Below are 27,399 nucleotides of genomic sequence, written 5' to 3'. Positions count from 1 at the left end.
ATATTTGTCTGGTAGAGATGCAAATGATTTCTTTTCCATAGAGAACATAACCCCAACATTATGATTGTATTGCCCTATAGGGCATGAACCAGTTTTGTATCTAACTTAGCAACCTTATGAATATTCCAGAATTCTTGTGTTCTTTTTTTACTGTTGTTTTCGTTTTTACTGGATTCTCTTCTCTCTCCATAACGTAGGTATATGTTTATACTTTTCTCAGATTCTTCATTGAACTCGCTTTGTCATCTTGCCGGTTCCTTCATTAATAAGCTACCAAAAATGGACATGTACTTTATTTCTATAAGAATTGTGTATTTAATAGCTTGAAAACAACACTTTGAGAGGCCTTTCACAGTGTTTGGTTCACCTTCCTGCCAACCCTGCCACTTTCTATATGGGTGAGTCTTTCTGTCTTTGGGTTTTAGTTTCTTCATCTATAAAATGGGAGCAATCAGGCTGTCGGTTCTGACTCTGACATGTGATATCTCTAACTCCTCTTGCAGGGAAACAAAACTGAAATAATGCAATCAAAGAAAAGGAGTGCTGGAAGGGATGTTGCAGACCATTTGGAACAATCCTTCCTGCTTTTCACCCACACCCCTGTCTTGATAATGGAGAAAGTGAGGCTCCGAGAGGTTAGGTAACTTGCCCAAGGTCGCACGGGTATTATTCATAATGATGCCTTACTTTTGATGTGGTGTTAGACAGTGTAAACTTCCTCATAAGTTTACATAATCCCGCAGCAGCCCACTGAGGAGGCTGTATTATCTCCATTTTGCAGATAAAGAAACTGAGGCCTAGAGAAATGATGTGGCTTGCCCAAGGTCCCACAGAGATTCTCCTAACCTCCAGAATCCTGGGGGGCAAGAGAGGGGCTGGTAGGAAGAGCTCTGGACACTCCCTTTAAACCAAAGCATCCCTGTTTGTATCTGCTGGATATATATTGGGTACTATACAAGATTGCAAATATAAAAGGAGCCCCAAAAGCTTGAAAACCCCAGCCCTAGACCACCTTCATCTGCCTGTGTATAACGCCCCACCCCCCCTTTTCTCCTCCTCTCCCTCCTTCTGGCAAATTTCTCAGGAAAAAAACCCCAAAAAACATGGTCATGAAAAGAAGCAGAAAGACATGGCCAGCCCAGGCCTGAACACAATGGTCCCCAGTCTGGTGGAGACAGATTGCTGAACCTAAAGAAAAGCATTCTCAGGGTCCAAGTTGGCAATGATGACACGAGCTGTGCTGGCAGGTAGTGAGCCGCCCATCAGTGAGAGTGAGCAAGGCTAGAGGAGTCATCCAAACGTTAGCAGCAATTCTCAGAATGGCAGAATTCATGGGCTTTGTCCCTATTTTGAAAATGTCGATAAAAGCTAATCATTACGCATTCACCACGTGCCAGTGTTCTGTGTGTGCATAATATACCATTAAAACTTCATAGTAATCCGATGAGGCAGAGAATCTGTTGTTCCCAGCTTACCAATAAGAAAATCAAGGTGCAGGGGGTTAGGTGTCTTTCCAAGGATGTGCAGCCAGGAAGCAGCAGGTCTAGAAAGCTGATTACTAAGCTATTCATTACTGCTCCACTGTTCCTCTTCCTTCACACTTTTCTGTATTTACAAGCTTTTGACAATGAGTACACGCTGTTGCTTTCAAATCCTGAAAAAGTCTTCCAAGTTACTGATTTTAAAAAAGGTTCCTTCCTCCCTGATGTGCTATGCTTCTCTGGTTCCACCCTCCCCGCCCAGTACCCCCCAGCCCTCCACCCTTGCAGCCTGCTGTCCCTGCCCCCACGCCAACTGTGGTGGCTTGGGGTAGGATGTGTAATGTCCCATCTTGCTGAGGTCTGCTCAAAATGTCCCTGGCCAGCCTCTGCCCCCCCGGGGTAATGCCGGGGGCAGGTCCAGAGAAGGAGAAGGGGAAGTGGCAAGGGATGTGAAACTTGGCCACTGGCCGACACCATCCTGCTGTGTGTCCCACACAGGTCCCTGGGTGGACAGCAGGAACATCCAGTTGAGCTGACCACTGGAGGCAGGTGAGGCCAGCGCCCGAGAGGGAGGGAGGAGGCTGTGAAGTCCAGAAGCCAGGGGAGTGGGCCTAGGAGCTGGACCACTGAGGCTGGCAGGGAGGGAGAGCACTTGTAGCTGGTCTGTACCAGGACAGGTTTGGGTGAGGTACTGATTTGGGACCCAGAATCAGTGAGTGGGGTGATCTTAAATCCTTGGACTTGGGGACAGTGGAAGGTGGTGACACAGATCAACTCTAACCAGAGTTTCTGGGTCCTGATCCCCCAAAACACAAGAAGCTGGGAAAAGGCTGGGAGGTTCAGAGCCCAGCAGAGGGGCCCTAGAGAAGGGGACAGTGGGTGACAATCAGCCCAAAGGGGGACAAGTATGGAGGGGAGTGAGCAGATGTGTCATGTCAGGTGTTTGTGAATTCCCGTGTGTATGCGCAGCGCTGCCATCTGGGTGAGAGAGTTAATTAAATAAGAAGCAGCCTCTCATTAAATATTTGTTCAATGGAATTGATCATCTGTAGGAGCATATGAACGTGTATGTCCAGGTGGGTGAGGGATGGAGTCTATCTGGTGTCTGTGTGTCCAGCCGTGTGTGAGTGAGAGGCTGCTTGTGTGTCTGTGTGACGGTGTGGGAGTGCTCCGTTGCATGTGTGCATCTGTGTGAGTTTGTGGTTCTATATAAAGGTATGGGTTCCCTGGAGCGGGATGGAGGGTGGACATCCAAGTCCCTCGAGCAGGGAGGTGGGCATTGGTGGGGGGAGGTGGGCATTGGTGGGGGGAGGTGTAAATATCACTGTGTGTGGGATTCAAGTGTGTGAGTTGGGTGTACGTGAGTGTGTGATGTCCAGCCTTCCCAGGCCCCACCGTGTCTCTACAGTGGCATCATGGAAGCCCCATGGGGCTGGCTCGTGGTTGGTGTGCTGGCCATGTCCTTGACCTCTACAATGACCCAGGATGTGTGCCGAGCCCCGGACGGGAAGGCAGGGGCTGCAGGAAGACCTGGCCGACCCGGGCGGCCAGGCCTCAAGGGGGAGCAAGGGGAGCCAGGTAAGTACCTCCCTCTGGACCCCAACCCCTCATCTTTTTACCTGGCCTGGGCTCCAGGGTGGAAACTTGGGGTGGTACCAAAAAGCAGGAATCCACCTGGGCCCCCATATAAAGCCCCTCCACATAAAGCCCTTCCGGTTTGCACTTGGTCCCAGGGGCTGAGGCTGGGCCCAGGCTTCTCCCCGAACCATGTCCTCTTTACTGCTTGAGCCCCCTTTCTTTGGCCTCGCCTTTCTCCTCTGGAGAATGGGTCACTGCAAGCAATAAATAAGAATGGTCCTGAAGAAGCACCCAGTCCTTGGTCATTGTTACCAGAACGACCAATGCCCTAGGGTTTTAGACTCCGGAGCCCTCTCTGAGACTCAGTTTCCTCATCTGAAAAATAGAGAAATAACCCCACCCGGCAAATAGAAAGGGGTCAGTTAATGGCAACTATCCTATCCTTTTTGCTCCTTTCCACCTACCCCCCACTCTGTCTCTGCTCCCCCTTCCCAGACCATTCAGGCTTCAGAAGCTCTCAAATTCAAGGGGAAAGCCTGGGGGTGAAGGAAAGGGAGGAGGGCATGACCAGATGGGAAAGGAAAGTCTCATGTAATCCCCCGAGCCTCCCAGTCCACAGTAGACCAGAAAGACCTGCAGAAAACGTTTGTAACAATTTGCTTTGAGGTGCCCTATACGGGGTCCCTGAAACCGGAGAGGTCAGGGTCAGTGGCCTGTGGGGTGTGAAGTGCAGGGCTGTGGGCAGAAGCAGTGGAGGAGCCAGTGTCCTGCTTTTCACAGAAGCTGACACTTTCCCAAGTGTCTGGTCACACTTCTCTCCATATTGTAGATAAAGAAGCTGAGGCTCAGAGAGGTTGAGATACTTGCCAAGGTCACAGAACCAGCCAGAATCAAGGTCTTAAAGGCTTAAGCACACCTCTATCCACTATCCCACATCATTTTGGGGTCCCAGCCATCTCCCTGAGGATGGGCAGACACTGGACTCTCACTCCCAATCTGGTCTTCCTCCCCACAGGGGCCCCTGGCATCCGGACAGGCATCCGAGGTCTTAAAGGAGACCAGGGGGACCCTGGGCCCCCTGGAAACCCTGGCAAGATGGGCTACCCAGGACCTAGTGGCCCCATGGGTGCCCCTGGTCCCTCGGGATTGAAGGGCATTAAGGGCAACCCAGGAGACATCAATGACCAGCCTCGGCCAGCCTTCTCGGCTGTGAGGCGGAACCCGCCGACGGGCGGCAACGTGGTCATCTTTGACACGGTCATCACCAACGAGGAAGGCCGCTACCAGAGCCACTCGGGCCGGTTCGTCTGCACCGTGCCGGGCTACTACTACTTCACTTTCCAGGTGGTGTCCAAGTGGGACATCTGTCTGTTCATCATGGCCTCCAGGAGGGGCCAGGCCCTGCGCTCCTTGGGCTTCTGTGACTCCAACAGCAAGGGAACCTTCCAGGTGGTGTCCGGGGGCACAGTGCTCCAGCTCCAGAATGGAGACCAAGTCTGGATCGAAAAAGACCCTGCCAAGGGCCGCATTTACCACGGTCCCGAGGCAGACAGCGTCTTCAGCGGCTTCCTCATCTTTCCATCCGCCTGAACCAGGGAAGGACCCCTCCCCACCCTGGCCTCACCTGCTTCCTGCTGTGTGACAGGGCCCACTCGCTCCGCCTCTCTGCTCTGCTCTGCTCTGTAAAGTGGGGGTGCTGGTTTAGCTGAAGGGAGATCATTTCTTAGAACTCTTCCTGGAATAAATGCGTGTCCATGTCTGCTGGCGTGAGGTTCAGTTGCTACCGTGGGCATTGGGAGGGAGGTATAAGAACGACTACTGGTGAGTGCTTCCAAGGTGGGCTCATATTTAGTATTTTCCAACACGTATTTGACAGGTCCTGAGGACCTCACCGGCCTGGGTTCAAATCCTGGGGCCACCGTTTACTAGTTGTCCAGTCGTGAGCATATTATGTAACTTTAGCGAACCTCAGTTTCCTAGTCTGTAAAGTGGGAATTATAATAGCAGCTACCTCAAAGCGTTGCTGGGAAGATTAAATGACTTAATATATGAAAACTGCAGTGCAGTGCCTAGTTCATCGTAAGAGCCACATAAGCTTTAGCTGTTCTTACATTTTGTATAATCTTTACAGTGGAGCTCTGAAGTGGGTATTATGACCCTATTTTATAATAGATGATAAAACTGAGGCTGGGAGCTGGGGCAGACATAAACCCTAGGTCAGTGTTCAAGGGGAGGAGCTGGGGATCTGACTCCAAGTTTTACTAGTGCCCAAGCCCGTGTGTTTAACCGCTATCCCTGTCAGCCTCCACGGCCACTCACCTGACAGGTGCTTTCCAACCCTCAACCAGAGGGCAAGGGCAGGGCTCAGAGAGGGGGAGCAATTGGCCTAAGGCATCCAGCAGTCCTCCCCAAAGGCAGTTTCCTGAGTCCAGCCCTGGGCTTCAAGGCCAGCAGGTATGGAGGCTGAGACTGCAGCCTGCTAGGCACCCCGCCAGGACAGGACTGGGACCGGGGTCTGGAATGTTTGTGGCTAATTCCCAGGGTCCCATTCGGCCAGCCTGAGAGCTGCTCAGGAGCAAGAAGCCCCACTATTCCTTTGTACGTGAGGAAAATAAGACCAGAAGTTCAGTCCTGAAAACGTCCAGTGCACTGTGCCTTTTCTCAGAGGGAGCCGGTTTTATATTTGTACATGTGCACACACATGCCCACCCCACACACCCCACACCCCACACACACACCACGCACGTACACCTCCCTCCAGATGCACATGGACCCACGTTCCTGGGTCCACTCCTCACTGAAACACGGGCACATGGTCCCTCCCTCAGCACACACCACGTTCTTAGGCACACCCATGCACACTCCTGGGCATCCACATGAGTTATGCCCTTGAGCCCACAGACATACCTGGGGATTCACATGCCGCCAGACCCCCGAGTGCCCCCTGTAAACCTTCAGAAGTACTCTACACACCCCTTGAGACAGGTGTCCCAGACACACCCGTGACACGCAGGTGTACGCATCTTCCACTCCCTCCAACATGCATGTGACTTAGAAACACCAGTGTTTGCTCATACTCTGACCTCCACGCCTGCTGACACCCCACAGGGACTGTTTCTCCCATCCACTGACGCACAAGCAGCCTTGAAGTCCTCACGTACACACAACCCCCCACCCCTGCCTCCGACATACAGTCAAGACCCTCTCCTGGGGCTGCCCCGCCAACAGCCCGTGGGAGTCGGGAAGAAGAGAGTGACCCCCTGCAGCCCCGGGCAGTGCTGAGCTCCGCAGGGCCCTCTGCCCCCTCGATCCCACTGCCCCCAGAACACACCCACCCACCGACTGGGAAAAGAGGTCTTTGAGCACCTACTATGTGCTGCACATTTCATAACTATTGATACATTTAATCCCAGCAGAATTGATGAGGACACTGAGGCTCAGAGGGGGGGGGCCAACTCGAGTCACACTGCCAGAAAGTGGCAGGGCTAGATTTGCACCGGCTCTACCTGACCCCAAAGTGGAGGCTTCTTTCACTGCAGTGGGACCCAAAGCAAATGTCAGCAGTGGAGCCCCATAAGTGGCGGGAGAGACCAGGCTATAGAAATAGTGGCTGCGGCTGCTCCTTACCCTAAATTCCACCCAAATCTATCCACCTCCCCGGAGGCAAATCGCTGCCCTGACCACTCTGGAAGGAAGGAACCCAGCGGGCCAGGCGGGCCGGCAGGAAGGTCTGAGCGTGGGCCGAGGCTGCCATCTGCTGGACAAACCAGGCCCAGGCGGCAACGAGGTGAGGAGGATGGGGGCTCAGTGCCATCCATCCGTTCTGCCCCAGACTCCCAGGGTCAAGTGCACTCACATCTTCGCTCTGATTCCCCACTCTGCCCTCCACTCTGCAGCCCACGCCAGAGCGTGGAGGAACAGATAGGGAGCCTGAGGCCCTGGGGGGGGGGGTCACTTAGGGAGGCAAGGGCAGGGCTCTGAACTCCTGCTCCTGCCCAGGACTGAGTATCATGTGTATATCCATCATACAGCGTCCTCACTGCCCTGCACCCGAGCTAGTGGAACCCCCATTTACAGAGGAGGAACCGATGCTGAGTGACATAGGTGGCAGGAGCGGGGTCAGGGTTGGGACCCTCTACAGCCGGACACCACCTTCCTCCCTGGAATCTTGTGTGAGGAGGAGAGGAAGAGAGGAGGGGGCCTCTCTCAGCTCTACCAGCCCAATCCCAACTGGCAACCCCTCACCGGCCATAATAGGCTCCAACACCAAAGGCGGGGTCCGGGGAAGGGAGGTGAGGGAGGCAGTGCCACAAGGGGCAAAGGAAGAGGTACCAACATGCAAAGCCCCAGCTTCCCTCACCACCCAGGACACAGGCAGGAGGCTGAGGCCTGGGTGGGGTCAGTGGTTTGCTGAAGGCCTTAGGGAAAGGGGATGGCAGGGCTGGACGGAGACCCTGAGACCACTGACTCTGTAGCCAGAGGAGTGTGTTCAACACAGCAGGCTGCCTGCCATCAAAGCTTGCCCGTCCTGGGTGTCCACCCCCAACTGTGATAGGGGCGGGGGCATATGGAACTTTCTAGAATAAGGCCTACCACTTGACAAGTGCATATGAGGCTTGTTACTGGGGGCAGCTAAGCAGAGGTGTCAGGGCAAAGCTTCGGACCCCCAGAAACCACCACTCCATGACTTTGGGCAAAGGTTTTTACTTCCCTGAGCCTCGGTTTCCTCATCTGTAAAGGGGGCTGTAACTTCCCCCTAACAATGTTGTGAAACAACTGAGTCTCGGGCACAGTAAATGCCAGCAAGCGGGGATGGACATGAGATGGGCTGAACTTGACGCTAGAGGAAGTCTGCCCAGGAGGCCTGTGTTTACACAGTCCACACACGCACACACACCCCCTTCACCAGATCCGGAGCACTAGACAGTTCCTCATTTCAGACCCTCATGACCCAGGGTGGGGGGACACAGCGATGTCACTGTGGTCAGCCTGGCTCAGCACCAAAAAGAAAGTGGTGAGTCAAGAAAAAATATGGGAAAGGGGATGTGGGATGGGGGGAAGGGGAGGGAGGGGGCCGCCCAGTCTGCTCCAGGCCCTCCTTGTTCCGTCTACTCTGACACCGTGTCCTCCTGCCTGGGAGAGGGGAAGCCGATCGGAGGACATCTCAGTGGCCAGACCAGAAACCTCCTACCCCCAGGTGAGGCCAGGACCCCTGTCCAGGTGAGGGCAAATGGTAGCTTTTTTCCCCACCACCTTCCTGAGACATGGCCCCAGGGATGGCCGGATTTGTGACAGGAAGGAGGGTCCCCATCCTCTCTAAGCTCAAAGAAATTACCCTACTGTCCATTCATTGTGTGGTCCCAAGGGGTGAGAGGCTCGGGGAAGGGAGGGAGGTTCCTGAGGGCAGAGAGGGATGAGCCCTGTGGAGTAAGAGGGTGAGGAGGGTAAGGGGCTGAATGGGCCAACCCAGCTTTTGCCATCCAGAATGGACAGGGGCTCCAGCTTCTGGCCCCCCCTTGGACTAAACCTGCTGCTGCTCCTTCTGGCACTGCCGCTTGGGAGCCAGGCCGCCGCAGAATGCTACGGGATCCCCGGGATGCCAGGGCTGCCCGGGGCCCCAGGGAAGGATGGGCATGATGGACTGCAAGGGCCCAAGGGTGAACCAGGTGAGTCGGCTGGCCTGGTGGGGGAGGGTCACCTAGGGCCTGGGGCAAGGGTTGGAGTATCCTCCTAGGAGGACAGTAATTTGATGGCAAGGAGTGTGGTCCCGCCTGCCACACCTGCTCCCAGGGCAGAGTCCAGCTCTCATGGCGGGTGTAGCCCCTCTGTGCTCAGAGCCCAGGCCTCAGCCTCCCCAGTTTCCTCATCTGATAGCAGGGAGAGAAGACAAGCACCTGCCCCGCAAGGCGGCAGGGAAGATCATAGGACAGGGCCTATGTGAAAACCTTTGGCAAACTCTAAAATGCTAGGCTACTATTTTGTTACAAACCCTCCACTGCTTGCCCTGCAACATGGACCCCTGGGGAAGGAGGGACCCTCACAATGAATGTATGCAATGCACAGACGAGCAGGGTTCAAATCCCAGCTCCACCACTTCCCACCACGTGAACTTGTGCATGCTTACTTAACAGTTTCCTCATCTGCAAAATGGGGAGGTGGTAGTGCCTACTGCACGGGGGTGCTGTGATAATTAAGTTTAAATATAAAACAGCACCGAACACATGGTAGGCATCAGACACATGCAGGCTATAGTTGTTCCTGCTGTTGCTATCATTGTTTCCATCAGAAATCTGTGCCCCCGAGGACCTGGGTAATTGGAGGAGTGGGGAGAGAGAAGTCAGGATCACAGCCATAGAACCTTCTATTGGAAACTGAGGCCAAGAGACAGGTGTCTTGCCCAAGTCAGAAGGCAAGTCTGTAGGAGGGGGGCAGGGCTTGAACCAGGATCTCCCTCCCCTCTGATCAGCTTAAAAGCTGTTCTGTCCCCCCTTACTCCCTGCTCACTGCTCCCAGGTGGATAGTGCATCTGGGGGAAAGAGGTTTCAGAGACCAAACCCAAGTGGTGTGTCCCCTGGAGGACAGCCCCAGGGTTCCTATTCCCTGTCCCCTGCTCCATCACTTCCTTCCCACCTGCTCTCTCCCCAGGAATCCCAGCTATTCCTGGGACACGAGGACCCAAGGGTCAGAAGGGAGAAGCTGGCACACCTGGCTTTCCTGGGAAAAATGGCCCCATGGGAGCCGCTGGGCTTCCGGGGGCTCCCGGACTCATGGGCCCCCCCGGGGAGCCGGGAGAGGAGGGCAGATACAAGCAGAAGCACCAGTCAGTGTTCACGGTCACACGGCAGACAGTCCTGCCCCCGGCACAGAACAGCCTGGTCAAGTTCAACACGGTCATCACTAACCCGCAGGGGGATTATAACACGAGCACGGGCAAGTTCACCTGCAAAGTCCCCGGCCTTTACTACTTCGTCCACCACACATCACATACGGCCAACCTGTGCGTGCAGCTGTACCGCGACAATGTGCAGGTGACCATCTTCTGTGACCACATGTCCAGCAACAGGCAGGTCAGCTCCGGCGGTGTGCTGCTGCGGCTGCAGGAGGGCGCGCAGGTGTGGCTGGGGGTCAACGACTACAACGGCATGGTGGGCACCGAGGGCTCCGACAGCGTCTTCTCCGGCTTCCTGCTCTTCCCCGACTAGGGGAGCGGGCCTGCTCCAGCCCCAGGCTACCCCACCTCCCTCAGCTTCCCTGCCTGGACATGCTGTGCCGCATCCTTGCTCAGGCATTCTCCCCACCTAATGGACTCCTCCTCCAGGAAGTCCACCCTGACACCCATCCCGTGAGTTCTCTCCCTTCTCTGAGTTCCTGCAGGAATCACTGCCCTGACACTTACCCAACACCTCTGGTACTATCATTACTTTTCTCTAAGTCTTGGAAGACTGAAAGGTATATGAATAAATAATTAAATCAATAAATGTGCGTGGCTCTGATTTCTCACTGCCTCCTTGAAGAAGTGGGTCTCTTCATCTTCAGCACTGCACCTGCTACAGCCATCTGTGGGCTCTGGGCTCACACAGGGCAACTAGCTGGGGCTCAATAAAGGTTGGTGCCAATGTTGAGTCACTCAGCACCAATTTGGTCATTTGGGAAAGAACTGCTCGAGTGTGGTTGGAGGCTACAAGAGGTCACCAAGGGGCACCTGCTGTCACTTGTTTGGGTGAAAAGCACTGATGTCACGAAAGGCATCTGTGCACAGGTAAAGAGGAGCGTGTCTGAATTCCCAGACTTCTGTTGACCTAAGGTGAATTTCAGGAGCGCCTGTCACAGTAGGGATTTGGGCTCAGGTAAGCCCAGATTAGACAAAGAACAGATGTGCAATGAATTTGTGCTGGATTAATGAGTGAATTGGGGTGAATGAGTGAATGAGTAAGGGGGTAAACGAATGACTACAAGAGTAAGTAAATGAGTAAATAAAAACATCACAATAGCTAACATTATTGAGCACTTACTATGCACCAGGCATTATGCTAACCAACCTACTAAGTTATTTAATAGTCCTAACCAAGCCCTGAGCTTGGCATGAATGAGTCAGAGAGAGAGTGAGAAACTGACTCTCGATGTCTGACAGACTCCGGGAGCCCCCAAGAGATCATCTAAAACCACTGCTGCCTCCAGCTGTCAGGGAGTCCCTGTGAGGTTCCTGACGGCCAGGCCCCGCCACCACGATCCTTGCTGGAGGACCAGGAGGCCGTCAGCTGCATCGCTTTCACTGCCGTGACCATGAGAAGGGGTTGACAGTTCAGGCTGGAAATGATCAAAAGGTGAACTTTCCTGTGCAGACTGCAGGTCTCGCCTTGGAGCCCAGTAAGACCCACTCAGGTCTGCGACAACCTGCCCGGCCTGGCTGGGACCTCAGCTCAGTTCCGCAAGGCCGCACGGAGCTCACAGAGGCACTGGCCAGCTGAGGTGGCTGTAGGAGAGGTGGCTTGAGCCCAGCTCTACTGCCACCTCCGCCCACTTACCCACCTTTGTTCCTGAAACGGGCTGTTTCAAACCTCCACGCCTTTGCCCATGGTACTCCTTCATCCTGCAGAGCCCCTACCCTGCTCATAAATCCTCCATCCACCTGGATACTACACACCCAACTGCCAGGATGCAACACGAAGATCACCTCCTCCAGGAAGTCTTCCTCGATGCTCTCCTTTGTGTCCCTACAGTGCCGTCCACAGACTTGGACCATATGCTCGTGACCCTTTAGAGTCCAGATTCCCAAACCTGGTGATGCAACAAAATTACCCACAGACTTATTTACAAAACAAAAAACAGGTTCTGGGACCCAAGGCTTTTTTATAAAGGTTCAGGGAAGACAGAACTGTGGGCGAGTGGGCAGTTCGCCAGGAGAAGTCAATGCACATGGTCCGCCAACTGGCTTTTGGGCACTTACTCACTTACAGATCTGCCTCCCCCACTGAACAGGAAGCATCCTTGAGGGCAGGGCTGCTTTGACACACACTTGCACATAGTAGGGGTACAAAAAATGTGTGAGACAGGAAGGAGGAACAGATAAAGACACACACACAGAGTGAGAAGAGAGGCCAGGGCCGAGGAGCCCCACCTGGTTCGCAGAGTCAGGGGGGCTCTGGCCAGGACACAGCCAGGGTCATGGGGCCACTCCGTTCACAGCTCCCCTCCATCAACCACTTAGTCCACCCGGCAATGCCCCCAGTGATACATCTTTCTTCTCATTTCTCTTTTGTTTAAAAAATCAATATGCCATTTATGTAGGCCCAGTGTCAGATAAGAAACCTGCACTTTGGAGAAGACAATTTTACTGCCATCTTTATTTTCCATAATTGTTTCCCTGTTGCTCCCTTTTCCAGGAGTGATGAGCCTTTGAAAATGCCAGCTTGTCTGATGGGCTGAGAGGAACTGGGGGATGTTTTTTATGGGGGGCATGAAAGGAGGGTGTGCTAGTGAGACAGGAGCCAGAACGAGATACCCCAAGCTATAAGGAATCGCTTGCACCACAGGCCATTGACATAAGTCAGCAATTCTAGGAGCACAGAGACCAGCTGGTCACCACTCAGTGGTCAAGGCCCAGGGATGCCCTGGCTCCTGATTCCTAGTCTAGGCCTCCCCTTGGTCCAGGCATGGCTCCTGTGTCTCCAGGCTCCAAGAATTCTTTCTTTTCATATGAATCATGCTGTTCCCAGGTTTGCATTGTGCCCACCAAGGGCTGGGCACTCAGCTGGGCCTCAGGTAGACAGGGTTACCTCACTAGGCCCACATCACCCCGAGGAGGTGAGTGCCCATGCCCCCAATACACAGATGGGGAAACGGAGGTCAATAAATGTGCCTGAAGCCACATGACTAGAAAAAGGCAAAGCTGGGATTCAAACTTGGGAGAGGCCCATTCCAGAGCCATGCCCCTAGTTCCTCCCAGCTGCTTCCACCCCAGGTTAAAGCCCATCTCTTCCCAGTGCCATCAGCCACCAATGAATTAGAGGCCAGGCCCAAGTGGCCTCAGGAACCCTCAGATGGACCCCTGGAACTGCAACCTGCCCAGAATCCACCACTGTCCCCTCCTCACCCAGGCCTGGGTCCCTTTGTCTGAACTCAGAGACCCTTTGGTTTTATCAAACTACTCTTTTCTTTCCCTGTAACCCACTGCAGTTAACAATTTCCGTTAAGCGACATCCACAAGCCCAACGATTTTCGGTCTCAGCACAGATGTCAAGACAGGCCCTCCTGACCTACGTCAGCTCCTGTGCTTGCTGGGCAACCTTCCCTGAGCCTGAGACACAACCTCAGAAAGGGGCTGATACCTGGTGTCAGGTGCCTGGCGCCAAGTCCTGCACCTGCCACTTGCATGAGGTCTGGGCTCCAGCAGTCACTTTTTTGTGACATTTATCACAGGAGCAATGAAACCATGTGTTGTGTCATTGGACAGTTCACACCAGTCTCCCCCAGTAGAAAAGATGCTCCATGGGGCAGGAACCAGGGCTGATCTGCTTGTGGCTGTCTCCCAGTGCAGGGCACCTGCAGGTTCACCATAAATATCTCCTGTCTGAGCCTCCGTTTCCCCATATTTAAAAAGGGGATGGACTGGGTCACCTCCAAGCCCCTCTCCAGCTCTAACTTGGTGTGATTCCAGGATCAACAGGCCCCTGCCTCTTATTGTCCTCAGCCTCAAGCCCTGCTGGAAGCAGAGGGAGGGGTATAAATAAATAATAACCACATTTAAAATTCATTTTTCATTATTAGATTATTTTCTGAGAGCAGGGAAAGAGCAGGGGTGCAGAATGGGGAAAAAGCAGAAGAGATGAGCCCAGAAAGGCGAAGCCTGGGACATGGCCTGATATTAACAATTAACAGGTGGTCTGCACTTTACAGTGTACCCTCCCTTTCTCCTCTACTGTCCCACCTGACCCCCAGGGCCCATGTGACCCGTAGAGCAGGCGTAATTATGACCCCATCGTGTAACAGAGGAAACGGGGCTCCGCTGGGCTCCCCTGGCTGAGACCGTTCAGCTGGCAAGTGGCAGGGCCAGGTTATGAATCAAGGTTTCTGACTCCAGATCCAGCGCCCAGGCACCAGGCCGGCCATGTTTTCATTTTATTGAGAAACATCCCTGTTCCCTTAGAAGATGGGGCAGCCAGAGGCCCTGGCACCAAGCCACCAGCTGGGGTCACTCTCCCAGGACAGCGCGTTCTCCCCGCAGCTGCTGAGCAGGCGAAACCAAGGGACTGCCATCCACCCCATTTACGGTCAGCCCCTCCAGGTTGCAGAAACAGGACCTGAAACTGCCTGAAGGCAGCAGGACAGGGTGAGAGTGTGGTGACAAGGGGGGGGGGGCCTGCTGTGCCCGTGGAGGGGCCGTCCGAGGAATGGAACTTCCGCTTCGCACTGAGCGCCTCGGCTCCCGGCTCCTGGTCCCACTGCTGCCCGGCCAACGGCATCGCCCAGCACCGGACGCCAGGTTCCCAGGTGAGGCCGGGGTACGGTGCCTGGGGGGTGGCCGGCACGACCAGGGGCGGACGGTGGTGACTCCCAGAGCGCAGACCTCGCGTCCCCTGCCTTGGAGCCCCCTGGAGTGTTTAACACTGCGGATTCCTGCCTGGGCCCAGACCTCGGGAATCAAACTCTCTGGAGGTCTGCAGCTACCTAGGGCCCAGGTGACAGGGAGGCAGCCTAAAATGGGGGCCACCAGCGTAAGGGCTTTGGTGTCACCAAGACTCAAGCCGAGACCTGCTTCTGCCTCTTAAGTGCTGGTGATCCGGGGCAAGTCATGTAACTTCTCAGCTGAAGCCCCCTCTGGGGGAATCAGAACCTTTCAGGTGCCTTACATGCCCTAAGGGAGACCAAGGTCACCCTGTGTTTAGCACACTACCCGGGTCAAGATGTCAGAACCGAGGTGCCCTCCACCCGGCCCAGCGTTTCTCCAACACCTGCCACCTCTTATTTCCTTGTAGTCTGCTGGGAAAGCTCAGCGTGATTCTTTCAAAGAAATCGTTTGACTCGCAGGTGGAGTTGTGGTTAATTATTAGTTAGTACTGAGTTCAGTGTTTGTAAAGGAGGGTGTGGGATCAGGCACTACACCTGGCACCTTATTTTTTTTAGGTTCCATCTCATTTAATCCTCTGGCAGCCCTGGCAGGTACAAATTAACTTTGCCAAAGAGGTTTAGAGAGGTGTGGGCTCTTGCTGGAGGTCATGCAGGGAGATAGCAGCAAAAGGAGGGGGGAGGGTTCAAGGTCAAGTTGGCCTGACTGCGAGTCAGGGCTAAAGAAGCTATTGGCGCTGGAAGGAGATGGAAGGGTCAGTAATGCAGGGAAAGACATGAGTAAGGAGCAAGGCTGACGGGGTGATGCTTGTGAAGGCAGTGGGTGGTCAGACCAGATGAGTTTTAGGTCTACATCCAAGTCTGAGACTCAGTGGCCCCTAAAATAAGCCAGAACCCAGGTCTTTCCACGCCCCCACCCCACCTCCCATTTGCCCAAGAAGCCTCAGTCTCATCAAAGGTCAGGACCCTGCTTCCCCCCCTGCCCCCCGCCCACCTCACTGGTGGAAGCTCTCCACCCCTGGGCCACCTCTGCCTGAGATAGCCCCTATCCCTGAGCCCAACCTCTCACAGGGACCAATTCTCTTTCACTTTTCCAGTCATCTTCCATCATGTCCCAGAACTTGGGGATTCTAAGATGATGCTGATAATTTTAAAAATAGCTAGTATTCAGTAATATTTCCAACATCCCAGACTCTGTCATAAGCCCTAACTCACCTGTCCTCCCACCAACCCTATGAGGTAGAGATTAGTATCAGTCCCATTGTGTAGGAGAAACTATGGCAAGAGAGAAGTGGCCTGTCTGAGGCCCTCAATTAAGAAGTGGCAGAGGCCTGCTCTGGATCCTGGCAGTTTCTTTCCTGACACTCCAGGCCTCTCACCATTGCCTAAGAGCAACAATAACAGTAATGATAAGATAAGAGCATCCTTCACTGGGCACTGGCTCTGGACCCAGTGCTGCCCTTAGTGCAGTCCATGCATTAGCTCCTCCTGTTGGGCTATCTGGCTCCAAAGCCCAGGTTTTCACCACCAGGTACAGCAGCCTCTTGATGTAACACCCTGTAAATGTTAAGATCCAATGGGCGCGGGTTCAAATCCCAACCATACAGGGCTGTGTCACCTTGATGGAGGTTCTTGCTCTCTCTATGCCCAGTCTCCTCATCTGTAAAATGAGAAATCGGAGATGCTTTCTCAAGAGGCTGTTGTAAGAACCAAATTCAATGAAATAATGGCATATATAGGTTTGGCACAGAGCCTGGTGCCTGCTAAGTGCCCAACACATGATAGTGAAGTTGTCAAACTGTCATTTTGTAAAACCTCCAGCAAGAGTGGGAACTGATTTCATTCAGAACTAAGCAGGTCCCCTGAATCACCTCTCTCTTCAGAGCAGGGCAGAGCCTAAGCTGGTCACAGCTCCCTGTGCAGTCTTCCAGCACAGAGTCTGGCATAACTCAGGGGTTTGGGCAATGAACTGATTAGAACCAGACTGGGGGGGTGAGGCTGATTTTATGAGCACATGAGCTAAAAACCAGCAGGTTTTTTTGGTCCCAGCAAGGCCACCAAGTGCTAAATTCTGGGTTGGCCCGGCCAGCATGATGGCAGAGATGGAAGGAGTTTGGCCACAGCTCTGCCATTAACAAACTCCCACATAACTGTGGGCAGGTTGCTTTCTAATGTTGGAGCCTCAGTTTCCTCATCTGCAACATGGGAAAATAACCAGAACCCACTTCCCCAGAGTACTGTGAGGATCAGACAATAGCAGCAACAAGTCTGAACAAGAGCTGGGAATTCCATGGCATTTTCCTAGCGGGGGCCACGCCCTGATCCCCACAGTTATCCTGGCAGGTGTTCAGGGACCACTCTGCCCTCCCATTTTAAGAACAGGAAACAGCTCAGCCTCTGTGGACTGAGGGGTAATAAGAAAAAGCTTCCTGAAGGAGAAAGACCTTGACCCAAGTCTTGAAGGATGGGGAGAATTTGGATCTGGCCAAAGGTGGAATGGGCTGCCTTGGTAAGTAATGAGCTGCCCATTATCGAGATGGTACAAGTCATGGATGGAAGAGCCCTTGGCAGAGATGTTATCAAGGAGACTTAATAGTAGCTAACGGTTCCCCCAGAAGTTCAACATAGAATTTCTATAAGACCCCAGGCAGTAATTCCAGTTAATTCCATTGCTAGGTAGAATTAAAAAGAATTAAAAACAGGTATTCAAACAAATCCTGTACATGAATGTTCGTAACAGCACAATTCACAATAGGCAAAAGGTGGGAACTTCCCGAATGCCCATCAGTAATGAATGGATAAGCAAACTGTAATGTCCCCACAATGGAACATCATCAGCCATAGAAAGGAATAAAGCACGTGGTATAACAGGCGAACCTTAAAAACTCTATGCTTAGTGAAATAAGCCAAACACAAAAGGTCACATGTTGTATCCTTCCATTTATATTAAATATCCATATTAGTAAATCCATAGAGACAGAAAGCAGATTAGTGATTGTCAGGGAATGGGGGGAGTGGGGCTGGGGAGTACAGAGTTTTCTTTGGGCTGATGAAAATGTTTTGGAACCAGAGAGACGTGGTGGTTGCACAACATTGCAAATGTGCTAAATGCCACCAAAATGTTCACTTCTAAATGATCAAATTTATGTTAGTGAGTGTCAGCTCGATTTAAAAAAAAAAAATAAGCCAACAGTCGGACTAGGTGAAGTCTGAGGTCACTTCTGTCCTGAGGATTAATGCCACGGGGCACTGGCTGTGCAGGCCAGCTCGAGGCAGCCCAGGGCTGCTTCTAGTTCTCTGGGGTGAGGGAGGGGCCAGCACCACCCTCTCACCAGGGCCCACAGCCTTTGGAGGGACCCAAGAATACCCCGTCAAAAAAGATGGGCTGGTCTGCTGGCAGGGACACTGGCTTTAGTGCCAGACAGGCCTGGGCTCGAGTCTTGGCTGAAGTCCTGCCTGTGTGACCCCAGGCAAGTGACTTGGCTACCCTGAGCTTCAGTCAGGGTCCTCTCCTGTATGGAAATAATAGCTCCTTCCTGCGGGGCTGCTCTGAGGAGGTGAAGTGGCTCTCTGTGGAAGCAGCAGAGGCACCCCGAATTCAGGAGCTCCAATGAATGAGAACACTTAGAGTAAAATCCAAAACCCGCCCACCACAGCCTCCTGTCACTCAACCCCTCCGTCCCCTCTGGCCACGCTGGCCCCCTTCTGGTCCTCCATATTCCAGGTCTATTCGGTCTTGGCCTAAACATCACTTCTGAGATGCCTCCCTGTCTAGAAAACTTCCCTGGTGGGAGGACTCCCCTCACAAACCAGCCTCCTCCCACCCCAGCTCAGCTCCTCTCCCTCTGAGCACTCATTCACGCCTCTAACTATTTCTGTGCACTTGTACGTTGACCTGCTTACCGTCTGCCTTCCCCGGACTGTCAGCCCCATGAGGGCAGGGGCCACATCCATTCTGTTCACCACTGTATCCCCAGCACTCAGGGCAGGGCTGGCGGAAAGGACAGACTCAGCGAACACATGGACGACTGAACAAACAAATGAGTGAATAAAGAAAGAAAGAAAATGTGGAATCATCCCAGTAGTAACCTACCACGTCTCCTTGTGCCCCCACAGGAAGCAGCTGAGCCAGTGTGGTGATGAAGAACCCGAGGGGCGGCCTCCGGCCGCTGCTGCTGCTGCTGCTCCTGGGTCTACTAGATGTCTCCCAGGCCCAGAGCGCCTGCACTGGGCACGCAGCCATCCCTGGCACCCCGGGCATTCCTGGGGTACCAGGCTCTGATGGCAAACCTGGGACCCCAGGGACAAAGGGAGAGAAAGGTGCTGTGTACTTTGGGGGCACACTGGTGTCACTGACTGAGGGCCCACCTCCTACCTCCCAAGGCACAGTTGCCCACCTTAGAGATTGTAGAAACACTTGCACATCCATCAGCTGGCTGAGCCCTCGCAATAACTTTGCAAGGAGAGAATTCTGATTCCCATTTTACAGATGGGAAGACTGATGTCCAAAAAGGCTACCCACTTGCCCAAAGGAGCCCAGTAAATGTTGAGGCTGAGACCAGACCATGGATCTCTTTCCACTAAATCCAAGTAGAGAGAGGCCACCACCACAGTCACAGTCCTGGGTTGCCTCCAGGGCAAGTGGCTTCACTTCTCTAAATTGCTGTTCCCTTACCTGTAAAATGTGGACGATGACACTTTTGTGGGGTAGTCACGGGGTTCAAACGAGACTTCCTACCATAAAGAACCCCTGTGAAATATAGTTCATTCGTTCACTCACCCATAATGAACCACTCTCCCCAAATTATCTCATTCAGTCTTCACAAGTCCACAAAATCTCATCACTCCCGTTTTACAGATGAGGAAGCTGAGCCTCAGGGAACCTGACTCACCCAAGGTGGCACAACTAATAATGGCAGATGTGACGTGAGCAGCACATCTGCCTGCCCCTTGAGTCCATGTTCTCAGCACTAAACTCTGCCACTCTACTGGGAAATGGTTTTACCTTGTGTGGTGCCAAACCAAGGGTAGTGGCTGTTAGAGTAGAGCGGGAGGCTTTGAAGGCCCACTTCCAAGTTCAGCAAGAAAGACCGTCGGGAGCGATTAGGGATGTCAGCCATGGGGGAGGGAATGGAGCAGGACAGCGTGTGTGCCCAGAATTCATTATCCAGCCTCCAGGCCCCAGCCCCGACAAGGGTGCTGAACGAGCGAGTGAGGAGGGCCGGCCCAGCACCTTCCTTAGGGAGACACTGCCCCCACCTCATGGGTGTCAGTCCCCACTGGGGCCGAACACATCACAGATTTGGGAAGCCGAGTTGGACGGGGACTCAGAGGTCCTCTGACCAACCCCCTCTTTTTCACAGATGGGAGGCTGAGGCCCAGAGAGGCGCAGGGACCTGTCCAAGGTCACTCGGCCAGGCTCCCTGCCTCTCAGCCCAAGGCTCCTTTCTTTGGTTCTTGGAGATCTCGGCCTCATTTCTCTTGTCTCTGCTTTTCCAGGGCTGCCAGGGCTAGCTGGAGACCATGGCGAGTTTGGCGAGAAGGGGGACCCAGGGAGTCCTGGAAAGCCAGGAAAAGTTGGCCCCAAGGGCCCCGTGGGTCCCAAAGGCACCCCAGGGCCCCCCGGAGCCCGTGGCCCCAAGGGCGAATCGGGAGACTACAAGGCTACGCAGAAAATCGCCTTCTCGGCCAAACGCAACCTCAACATCCCCCTGCGGAAGGACCAGGTCATCCGCTTCGACCACGTCATCACCAACGCCAACAACAACTACGAGTCTCGCAGCGGCAAGTTCAACTGCAAGGTGCCCGGCCTCTACTACTTCACCTACCACGCCAGCTCCCGAGGGAACCTGTGCGTGAACCTCATGCGGGGCAGGGAGAGCTTCCAGAAGGTGGTCACCTTCTGTGACTACGTCCAGAACACCTTCCAGGTCACCACAGGTGGCATCGTCCTCAAGCTGGAACAGGGGGAGAGCGTCTTCCTGCAGGCCACCGACAAGAACTCCCTGCTGGGCATGGAAGGTGCCAACAGCGTCTTCTCTGGGTTCCTGCTCTTCCCGAACCCAGAGGTGTGACCTGGGGACTGATTCAGCCCCCTCCCCTCCCCCTCCCAGTCCCCTCTCCCACCAGCAACGCTCACTTTACCCCCAACACCACCCCTGCCCAGCCAAAGCACACAGTCAATCTCCATGGATGTAGCTGAATAAATGAGGAAATAAACTTCATGACCAAGGGCCAGTGGTCTAATTCAACTGTGTCCCAGCACCTGGCACATAGTAGGTGCTGAGAAATGCTGCTTGAGTGCTAGTTGAATGCTAGTTGAATGAATGAATGACCTCTGACAACAGAAACTCTTTCTACTTGGAGGTGACTGGAGGGCCAGACTCTGCATCCAGCTCTGTGACAGCCACACAGTAGGAGATGGGGAGGTAACACTATCAGTTGAGCACCTACTATGCTCTAAGCACTGAGCTAGACACTTTCCTCATTCTCTCATTAATCCTCACACTCATCCTTGGAGACATGTTGCATTGTGCCCAGTTTACAGAAGAGAAAACTGAGGATTGGAGGGATGAAGAGATTGCCCTCAGTCCCACAGCAGGGCTGGGATTCAAGGGCAGGCCTGCCTACCAATGACCTGAGGCCTGTCTCAAGGCAGCATGTCTGGGCCAGCCTCTAAAGGGTTTTCTGCTTATACTGCACATAGCCCCACTCAGGGGATCAAGGGGCCCTCCTCCAAAGTCTTACCTGACCTTGGAGCCAAGACACTTTCCCTTTTGATTCTCCCCATGTGCTCCCTCTCCCAATGTCTCCCCAGACTTAGCAACCACCAGGAGGGCATGTTGGAATCTGCATTTCCTACGAGTTCCCAGGTGACATTGCTGCAGCCTCCAGGGACCACACTTGAAGAACCACAGCTCTAGCCCTGGCTGGTGTGGCTCAGTGGTTAGAGTGTTGGCCCTTGCACCAAAGGGTCACAGGTTCGATCCCCAGGCCTGGTCAGGGCACGTGTAAGAGGCAACCAATCAATGTGTCTCTGTGTCTCTCTCACATCAATGTTTCTATCTCTTTCTCTCTCCTCCTCCCTCCCTCCCTTCCACTCTCTCTAAAAAAAAAAAAAAAAATCAATGGAACAAAATATCCTCAGCTGAGGATTAACAAACAAACAAAAAAGAACCACTGTTCTAATCTTACTGCTCCCATTCTACAGATAAGAATAATGAGGCCCAGGCAGGGGGTGTTACTTGCCCATCTCACACAGAAGATCTAGGATTCAGATCCAGGTCTGCTTAACCCAGTGCTAAGCTCCGTGTCCTATTCTCCAGACCACAGGGCCCAGCCCCAAGGGTGGGAGCAGTTCTCAGAGCAGCGTGGGTGGGCCCTGCTAAATGTCTGCCACCTCCTGCCTACAGAGCCCCATCCCAGCTCCCCCACCTCTGTCCCAGTTCACCCTGACCAACGGGCCCCTCCCAGTGACCCACAATACTTGGAGCCAGTTAAGAGGAAAGGAGGGTGAAGGGCAAGGAAGGAAGGTGGGGGCTTACTAAGTAATAAGAGTAACAGCTCACCCAGTGAACAGAGCTAAAGATTCATGTCCACTCATGCAACCTTTACAATTATGGTCCCCTTTTACAGGTGGGAACACTGAGACAGAGCACTTACGTGACTTGCTAATATTACACAGCTAGCAAGTAACAAGACGGGGATGCAACACAAAGCAATCCAGCTCTGGAAGCACTGATGCCCATGGCAGGCAGGGGGCACCCTGAGGGCTGTGTAGTGTGGCAGTTGAGTCACTGGTTCTTGAGTGAGACCCAACTTCAAGTCCTGCCTGGGCTTCTTACTAGCTGTGCGGCCATGTCCAGTGGCTGCCCCTGGTCTCCTGTTTTAGCCTCTTACAAACCAGCAATGCTGCAGTGAGCATCCCGGCACACATCCTTGGTTCTTGGGTTAAATTCCTGGAAGTGGGCTCCCTAGGGGAAAGGATGGGCAAACTTTGAAGGCTTTGAAATGTGTTTCCAGATGGAGGGCTGGGCAATCGAGGCTGAATTGCCAGGCAAGGTCCAGGCTTGCTGCCACCAGGGGGGAGCAGACACCAGGAGAAGGACAGCCTGGACAGGGGCTGGCGGATGGGTGGATGAGATGGGTCCTGGATGGTGAGAGCTTGGGGGTCCTCTCTCTCTTCTCCCCAAACCCATCCCACTCCCTGGGCGAGCTGTGAGCTTCCAGGGTGGGGCTGAGGGTCAGCTTTGAAGACCCAGGTTCCTTGAAACAAGGGTCCTGGAGATGTGGTTCGGGCATCGGCACCACCTAGGAGCTTGTTGGAAATGCAGGTTCTCAGGCCCCACGGCTGACTGACTGAATCAGAAAACCTGCAGATAGGGCCCCGAGTCTGTGTTTTAACAAGCCCTCCCGGTGATTTGGATGTGGCTAAAGTTTGAGAATCACTGCTCTGGACCAGGGGTTGCCAAACTTTTCCTGTAATTAGCCAGATGGGAACTATCTTGGGCTTTGCGGGCCATACAGTCCCTGTTGTGACTACTGGCCTCTGCTTCTACAGCAGGAAAATAGCCACAGATAGTATATAAATAAATGAGCATGGCTATTTTCCAATACACTTTTATGGACACGGGAATTTGAATTTTACATAATGTTCATACATCAGGAGATATTTTTCTTCTGATTTTCCCCCCAATCTTTTAAAAATGTAAAAGCCATTCTTAGCTAGCAAGCTGCACACAGTCTGTGGGCTGCATTTGCCAACCTGCTCTAGATGCAGGTATGGCTCTGGGCTCTGAGGGAGAGGAGCGGGAACTTGGACCCAGAACTGCCTGACTCCCACCCAGTGTGCCAGTCAGCCAGCTTCCAACCTTGGGACAGGAACAGAAAAACTCTCTGGGCCTCATTGCCCTTGGCTGTAAAATGGGCATCACAACCCCTGGTCTTAGTGGGCAACGAAGACCCCTGAAAATTGCTGATGTCTAGACCCCATCCCAGAGGTTCTGATTCTGTAGGACCTGGAGAGGCCCAGGAATCCGCACTTTTCTCAAACATCTCAGGTGATTCCAATGCAAGTTGTCCTCTGTCCCCCATCCCCAGCCCCAAGTGAGAGGGCTGAGCTAATGGATATAAAAGGTGTAGCCAGTAGTGGCCCAGTCTCTGCCCTCAGGAGTCCATTGGTTACATGGGGTCAGGGGAAGAAGGGAAAATAGACTTCTTGTCTGTTGAAACCTACACAAGATGAGAAATGCAGCGAGGGAGGAAAGGCTGGGGGCCTAGGAACTAGAAGGACAGTGGCGTCAGACAGGCTGTATTCAAATCCCACCTCTGCCACTTACAGGCTGTGTGTTCTCAGGCTAATTCCTTAACCTCTCTGGGTTACAATTTCCTCATCTGTATCATGGGGGTGATCATCATACCTCAGAAAGCTGGTGAGGGTTAAATGGGCTTCTATGTGCAAAGCCCCTGGCACACAGACAGTTCTCTACAGGCATTAGCTATGGATATCCATAGCAGCCTGTTACTGAAATTGAGATGCTGTGATGGTACAGGGCTCCTCAAACTTAAATGTGCACCTGGGCTCTTAGTAAAACGTGTGTTCTAATTCAGTAGGGGGCTGAGAAGCTGCTTTTCTAACAAGCTGGGAGTGGGAGGGAGTTGGTGCTGCTGAGCCGGGACCACACGTTAAGTGGCAGGGGTTAGGAGCACTGGTTCAGCATGCTGATCTGCATGAGCTGAAATTCTCTCTTCCGTGGGCGGTGGCAGCACAGGGGCTGGTGAGGGCGAGCAATCAGTGATTAACCTCCACTGTTATTGCTGCCACTGTGGTCACTGTGATTATGTTCTGATGGTGATGGTGAGGAGTTCACAGCAGACAGAGGAAAGGGCGAAGGGTGAGGGGTCCATTTCCCCGATGCTGGGCACCCCTTGCTCTGAGCATTGCAGGTCCCTCTCCGGTTTCTCCTGCACATCCCTGCCTTTCTGGTCTCCTGCTGACAATGGGACACCAGGTGCCTTGCCTTAAACGACCCCCTCCCCAGCACACACACAAACACATGCCCTCCTTTCACAGCGAGCTGTGAGCTGTGTTTATTTTTGCACATAGCCAGGAGGCATTCTGTGGGCCAGATGCAGGAGGAAAGGGGGTGTTTGTTCAAGAAATCCAGCAGGGCCCACCCAGGGAGGGACACCCACAGCAGTGAGGGGACCTGGCAGAGCAGGAATCACCCTGGATGGGACATCAAGAGCTCCCAGTCCTAGGCTGGTCTTGGAACCTGGCTAACTGTGTGACTTCAGAGAAGTTGCTACCTCTCTCTGAGCCTCAGATATCCCTACAGAAGGAGGGGGTTGAACTAGTTGGCTATGTTAGACTCACATGTGACAGAAACAGTTTCTCAGGCCTGCCCTAAGCCTACTGATTAGGAACCTAGGAGAGCTTGTGACACCCATAGGAAAAAGGGGGAAGAGTCATTACATGATCACTGACCAGGGAAGAAGCCACGGCCAAGTCCCCCATCACACTTCACTTATCCAGCATCTTCATCTATACAGAACACAGTGAGGACCCAGGAGGGAACCAAGGAGGCCAAAAATGAACATCTCATGGCCCAGAGAACTCAAAAGATTCATCAAAGAAATGAATGAAAACATGGATGTTAGTTCATCAATTGATTGATGAATGTTTCTTACTCCAGAGAGTACGGGGCCTGGAGATGGATATGCATAATATATGCTCAGTAAATAGTTGTTGAATGGCAGGAAGAAAGGCAAGGTGGAAAGAATGTCAAAATTATGTGCTGCCTAGAAAGAGGGACTGTAATAACGTTCCATGGGCCCTTGGGAAATTTTCCATGGGAAGGTTTGGCATTTCCAAGGGAAACAAAGGCAGGCAGGCGGAGAGAAACTTAACTGAGATCAAGAATGTGCCAGCCAGACAGACATCCATCCATTTAATCCTCACGACAACCCCCTCCCCCGACACCTCCCCTGACACACACACACACACACACACACACACACACACACACACACACACAGGCCTCGTCGCCCCATTCAGAGGCAAGGAGACCAAGGCTTATTCCCAAGGCTACGACAGAGAACAGAGGCCTCAGGTCCTGCAGAGAGACACTCCGGTGGGCAGGTCTGCGTGGCACATATTTGCTTGGAAGGCTCCTTCCTCACCTCCTGCCTCCCTGACCTCGTCTTCCCGTTGCCTGTCACAGATTCTTCTCTGCCATTTTGTCACGTATTTGTCCCGATGAGCCCTTACAGAACCTGGGGAGCAGGGAGAATGTAAAACATGCCAACAGCAGAAAGAGGGCAAAAGAAGCAAAGATGGGAGACGGAGCGCCCACTATGCGCCAGGCGCTGTGCCGATGCTTGGTGCACGTTCCCGCCTTGGCTTCTCCCAAAAGCCCCACCAGGCAGGTTCAGATCCAGCTCTGCCACGTTCTAGCCGGGTGACCCTGGTAAGGAGGTCACCTCAACTCTGAGCTGTTCTTTCCTCGGCTGTGAAATAAAGTGATATTGGCTGATATTGGTGCGAGCGCTAAATGGGTGGTGTATCTAAAGCGCCTGCCTGGGGCATAGTAGGCACACAAGCAAGAGTGGTTCTTGTAGCCCTGGCCGGTGTGGCTCTATCAGCAGAGCATTGGCCCGGGCACCGAAGGATCGTAGGTTCGATTCTCGATCAAGGGCATGCACCTGGGTTGCAGGTTCAATCCCTGGCCCTGGTTGGGGCTCATGCAGGAGGCAATCAATCGATGTGTCTCTCTCACATCAGTGTTTCTCTCTCCCGCCCCCTCCCTTCCTCCCTTCCACTCTCTTTAAAAATCAGTGGAAAAAACATCCTCAGGTGAAGGTTAACCAAAAAAAAAAGTGGTTATTGTAAAGGACCACAGGCCACACCTGATGCATAGGAAGTCCCCATCAATGTTAGCATTCTCATCTGTGAAATGAGGCTCTTGGCTGTTGTGAGGTTCGTTCCATGAGCTACAAGAGGCAAAAAAGCTGGTAAGTCCTGTGCCCATCTTGGGACAAGTTTCCCTTCTCCCTGCAGCATGGGTTTGCAGGGGCCCCCGGTGTGGGCCTGTCTGCGGGCTTCAGTTCCTGAGTTAGCACCTCTCAGGGCAGCTCTCCCTGAGGCGCAGGTATCACGGGGGAGACGCTGGGGCCTTGTTAAAACTTGTCTGCAGACCTTGTTTGGAACACGTCAGTTAATGTGATTAAAGACAGAACATAAATGTCAGCCTCGCTGGGACTCTCCCCAGCTGGTTTCCAGGGAAGGAGACCTGAAAAATGTCTTCATTCCTCCCATGTTATGGCTCAGGACGTGGGCAGCTTGGAGAGAGGGAGTTCGCCGCGCTGGGAGCCTGCACAGGGCCCGCGAGTAGAGGCGATCAGGACAGTCTGCCCTCGACGTGGCGGATAACTGTGCGATCTGGAGTCACCTATCCCCTTTGAGCCTGTTCCCTCATCTAAAAAATAGGGACAATAGTCTATGTGCCACGGCTATTAAAATACAGGTGACTTTTTTAAGGTACCCAGGGTAGTACCCTGCATGGGGCGGGCACTCGCTGCCACCAGGAAACAATGCAGACACCGTGGGGAATTGAGGCAGGTTCTCACAGCTGGGACATGGCAGAGCTGGGACATGGCCTAAGACTGTGTGGCCCCTCAACGGCTCTCTTGAAATATCGATGGTAGAAAACCATTTAATGAGCACTACTGTGTATCAGGCTCTGTGCTAGCTTCTTTACGGCATGATCTTCGATTA

General features: G+C 53.3%; 3 protein-coding genes across 5 annotated transcripts; all 3 read left to right on the top strand.

Moving 5' to 3' along the window:
• The first annotated feature begins 1,783 nt into the window (after nt 1–1,783).
• On the top strand, nt 1,784–4,818 carry C1QA (complement C1q A chain). Of its 2 annotated transcripts, none has more exons than XM_081145729.1 (3): nt 1,784–2,030; nt 2,890–3,059; nt 4,075–4,818. In XM_081145729.1, the coding sequence occupies exons 2-3, from the start codon at nt 2,897–2,899 to the stop codon at nt 4,647–4,649; spliced, it is 738 nt and encodes a 245-aa protein (XP_081001855.1). In that variant the 5' UTR covers nt 1,784–2,030; nt 2,890–2,896; the 3' UTR covers nt 4,650–4,818. The 2 variants fall into 2 exon arrangements, with proteins under 2 accessions (XP_081001855.1, XP_081001854.1); XM_081145728.1 differs by having other exon boundaries at nt 2,023–2,557.
• Nucleotides 4,819–8,090: 3,272 nt separating this feature from the next.
• C1QC (complement C1q C chain) lies at nt 8,091–10,550 on the top strand. 2 transcript variants are annotated; one of them, XM_081145730.1, is made up of 3 exons: nt 8,091–8,256; nt 8,544–8,725; nt 9,705–10,550. In XM_081145730.1, exons 2-3 carry the CDS (start codon nt 8,545–8,547, stop codon nt 10,259–10,261), a joined length of 738 nt encoding a protein of 245 aa, XP_081001856.1. In that variant the 5' UTR covers nt 8,091–8,256; nt 8,544; the 3' UTR covers nt 10,262–10,550. The 2 variants fall into 2 exon arrangements, with proteins under 2 accessions (XP_081001856.1, XP_081001857.1); XM_081145731.1 differs by having other exon boundaries at nt 8,156–8,279; nt 9,705–10,544.
• A 3,884-nt stretch (nt 10,551–14,434) lies between these two features.
• C1QB (complement C1q B chain) lies at nt 14,435–20,857 on the top strand. The gene is given in 5 exon segments (XM_081145727.1): nt 14,435–14,474; nt 14,477–14,549; nt 18,741–18,756; nt 18,758–18,944; nt 20,124–20,857. Coding segments are annotated over 5 exon segments (876 nt in total). The 5' UTR covers nt 14,435–14,449; the 3' UTR covers nt 20,699–20,857.
• Nucleotides 20,858–27,399: the final 6,542 nt, after the last annotated feature.

The sequence above is a fragment of the Miniopterus schreibersii genome, assembly GCF_964146895.1.
Source record: "Miniopterus schreibersii genome assembly, chromosome: 8".
In the NCBI taxonomy this organism is placed as follows: domain Eukaryota; kingdom Metazoa; phylum Chordata; class Mammalia; order Chiroptera; family Miniopteridae; genus Miniopterus; species Miniopterus schreibersii.
Note: the sequence above shows the minus strand (reverse complement) of the source record. Positions and strands in the feature narration are given on the sequence as shown.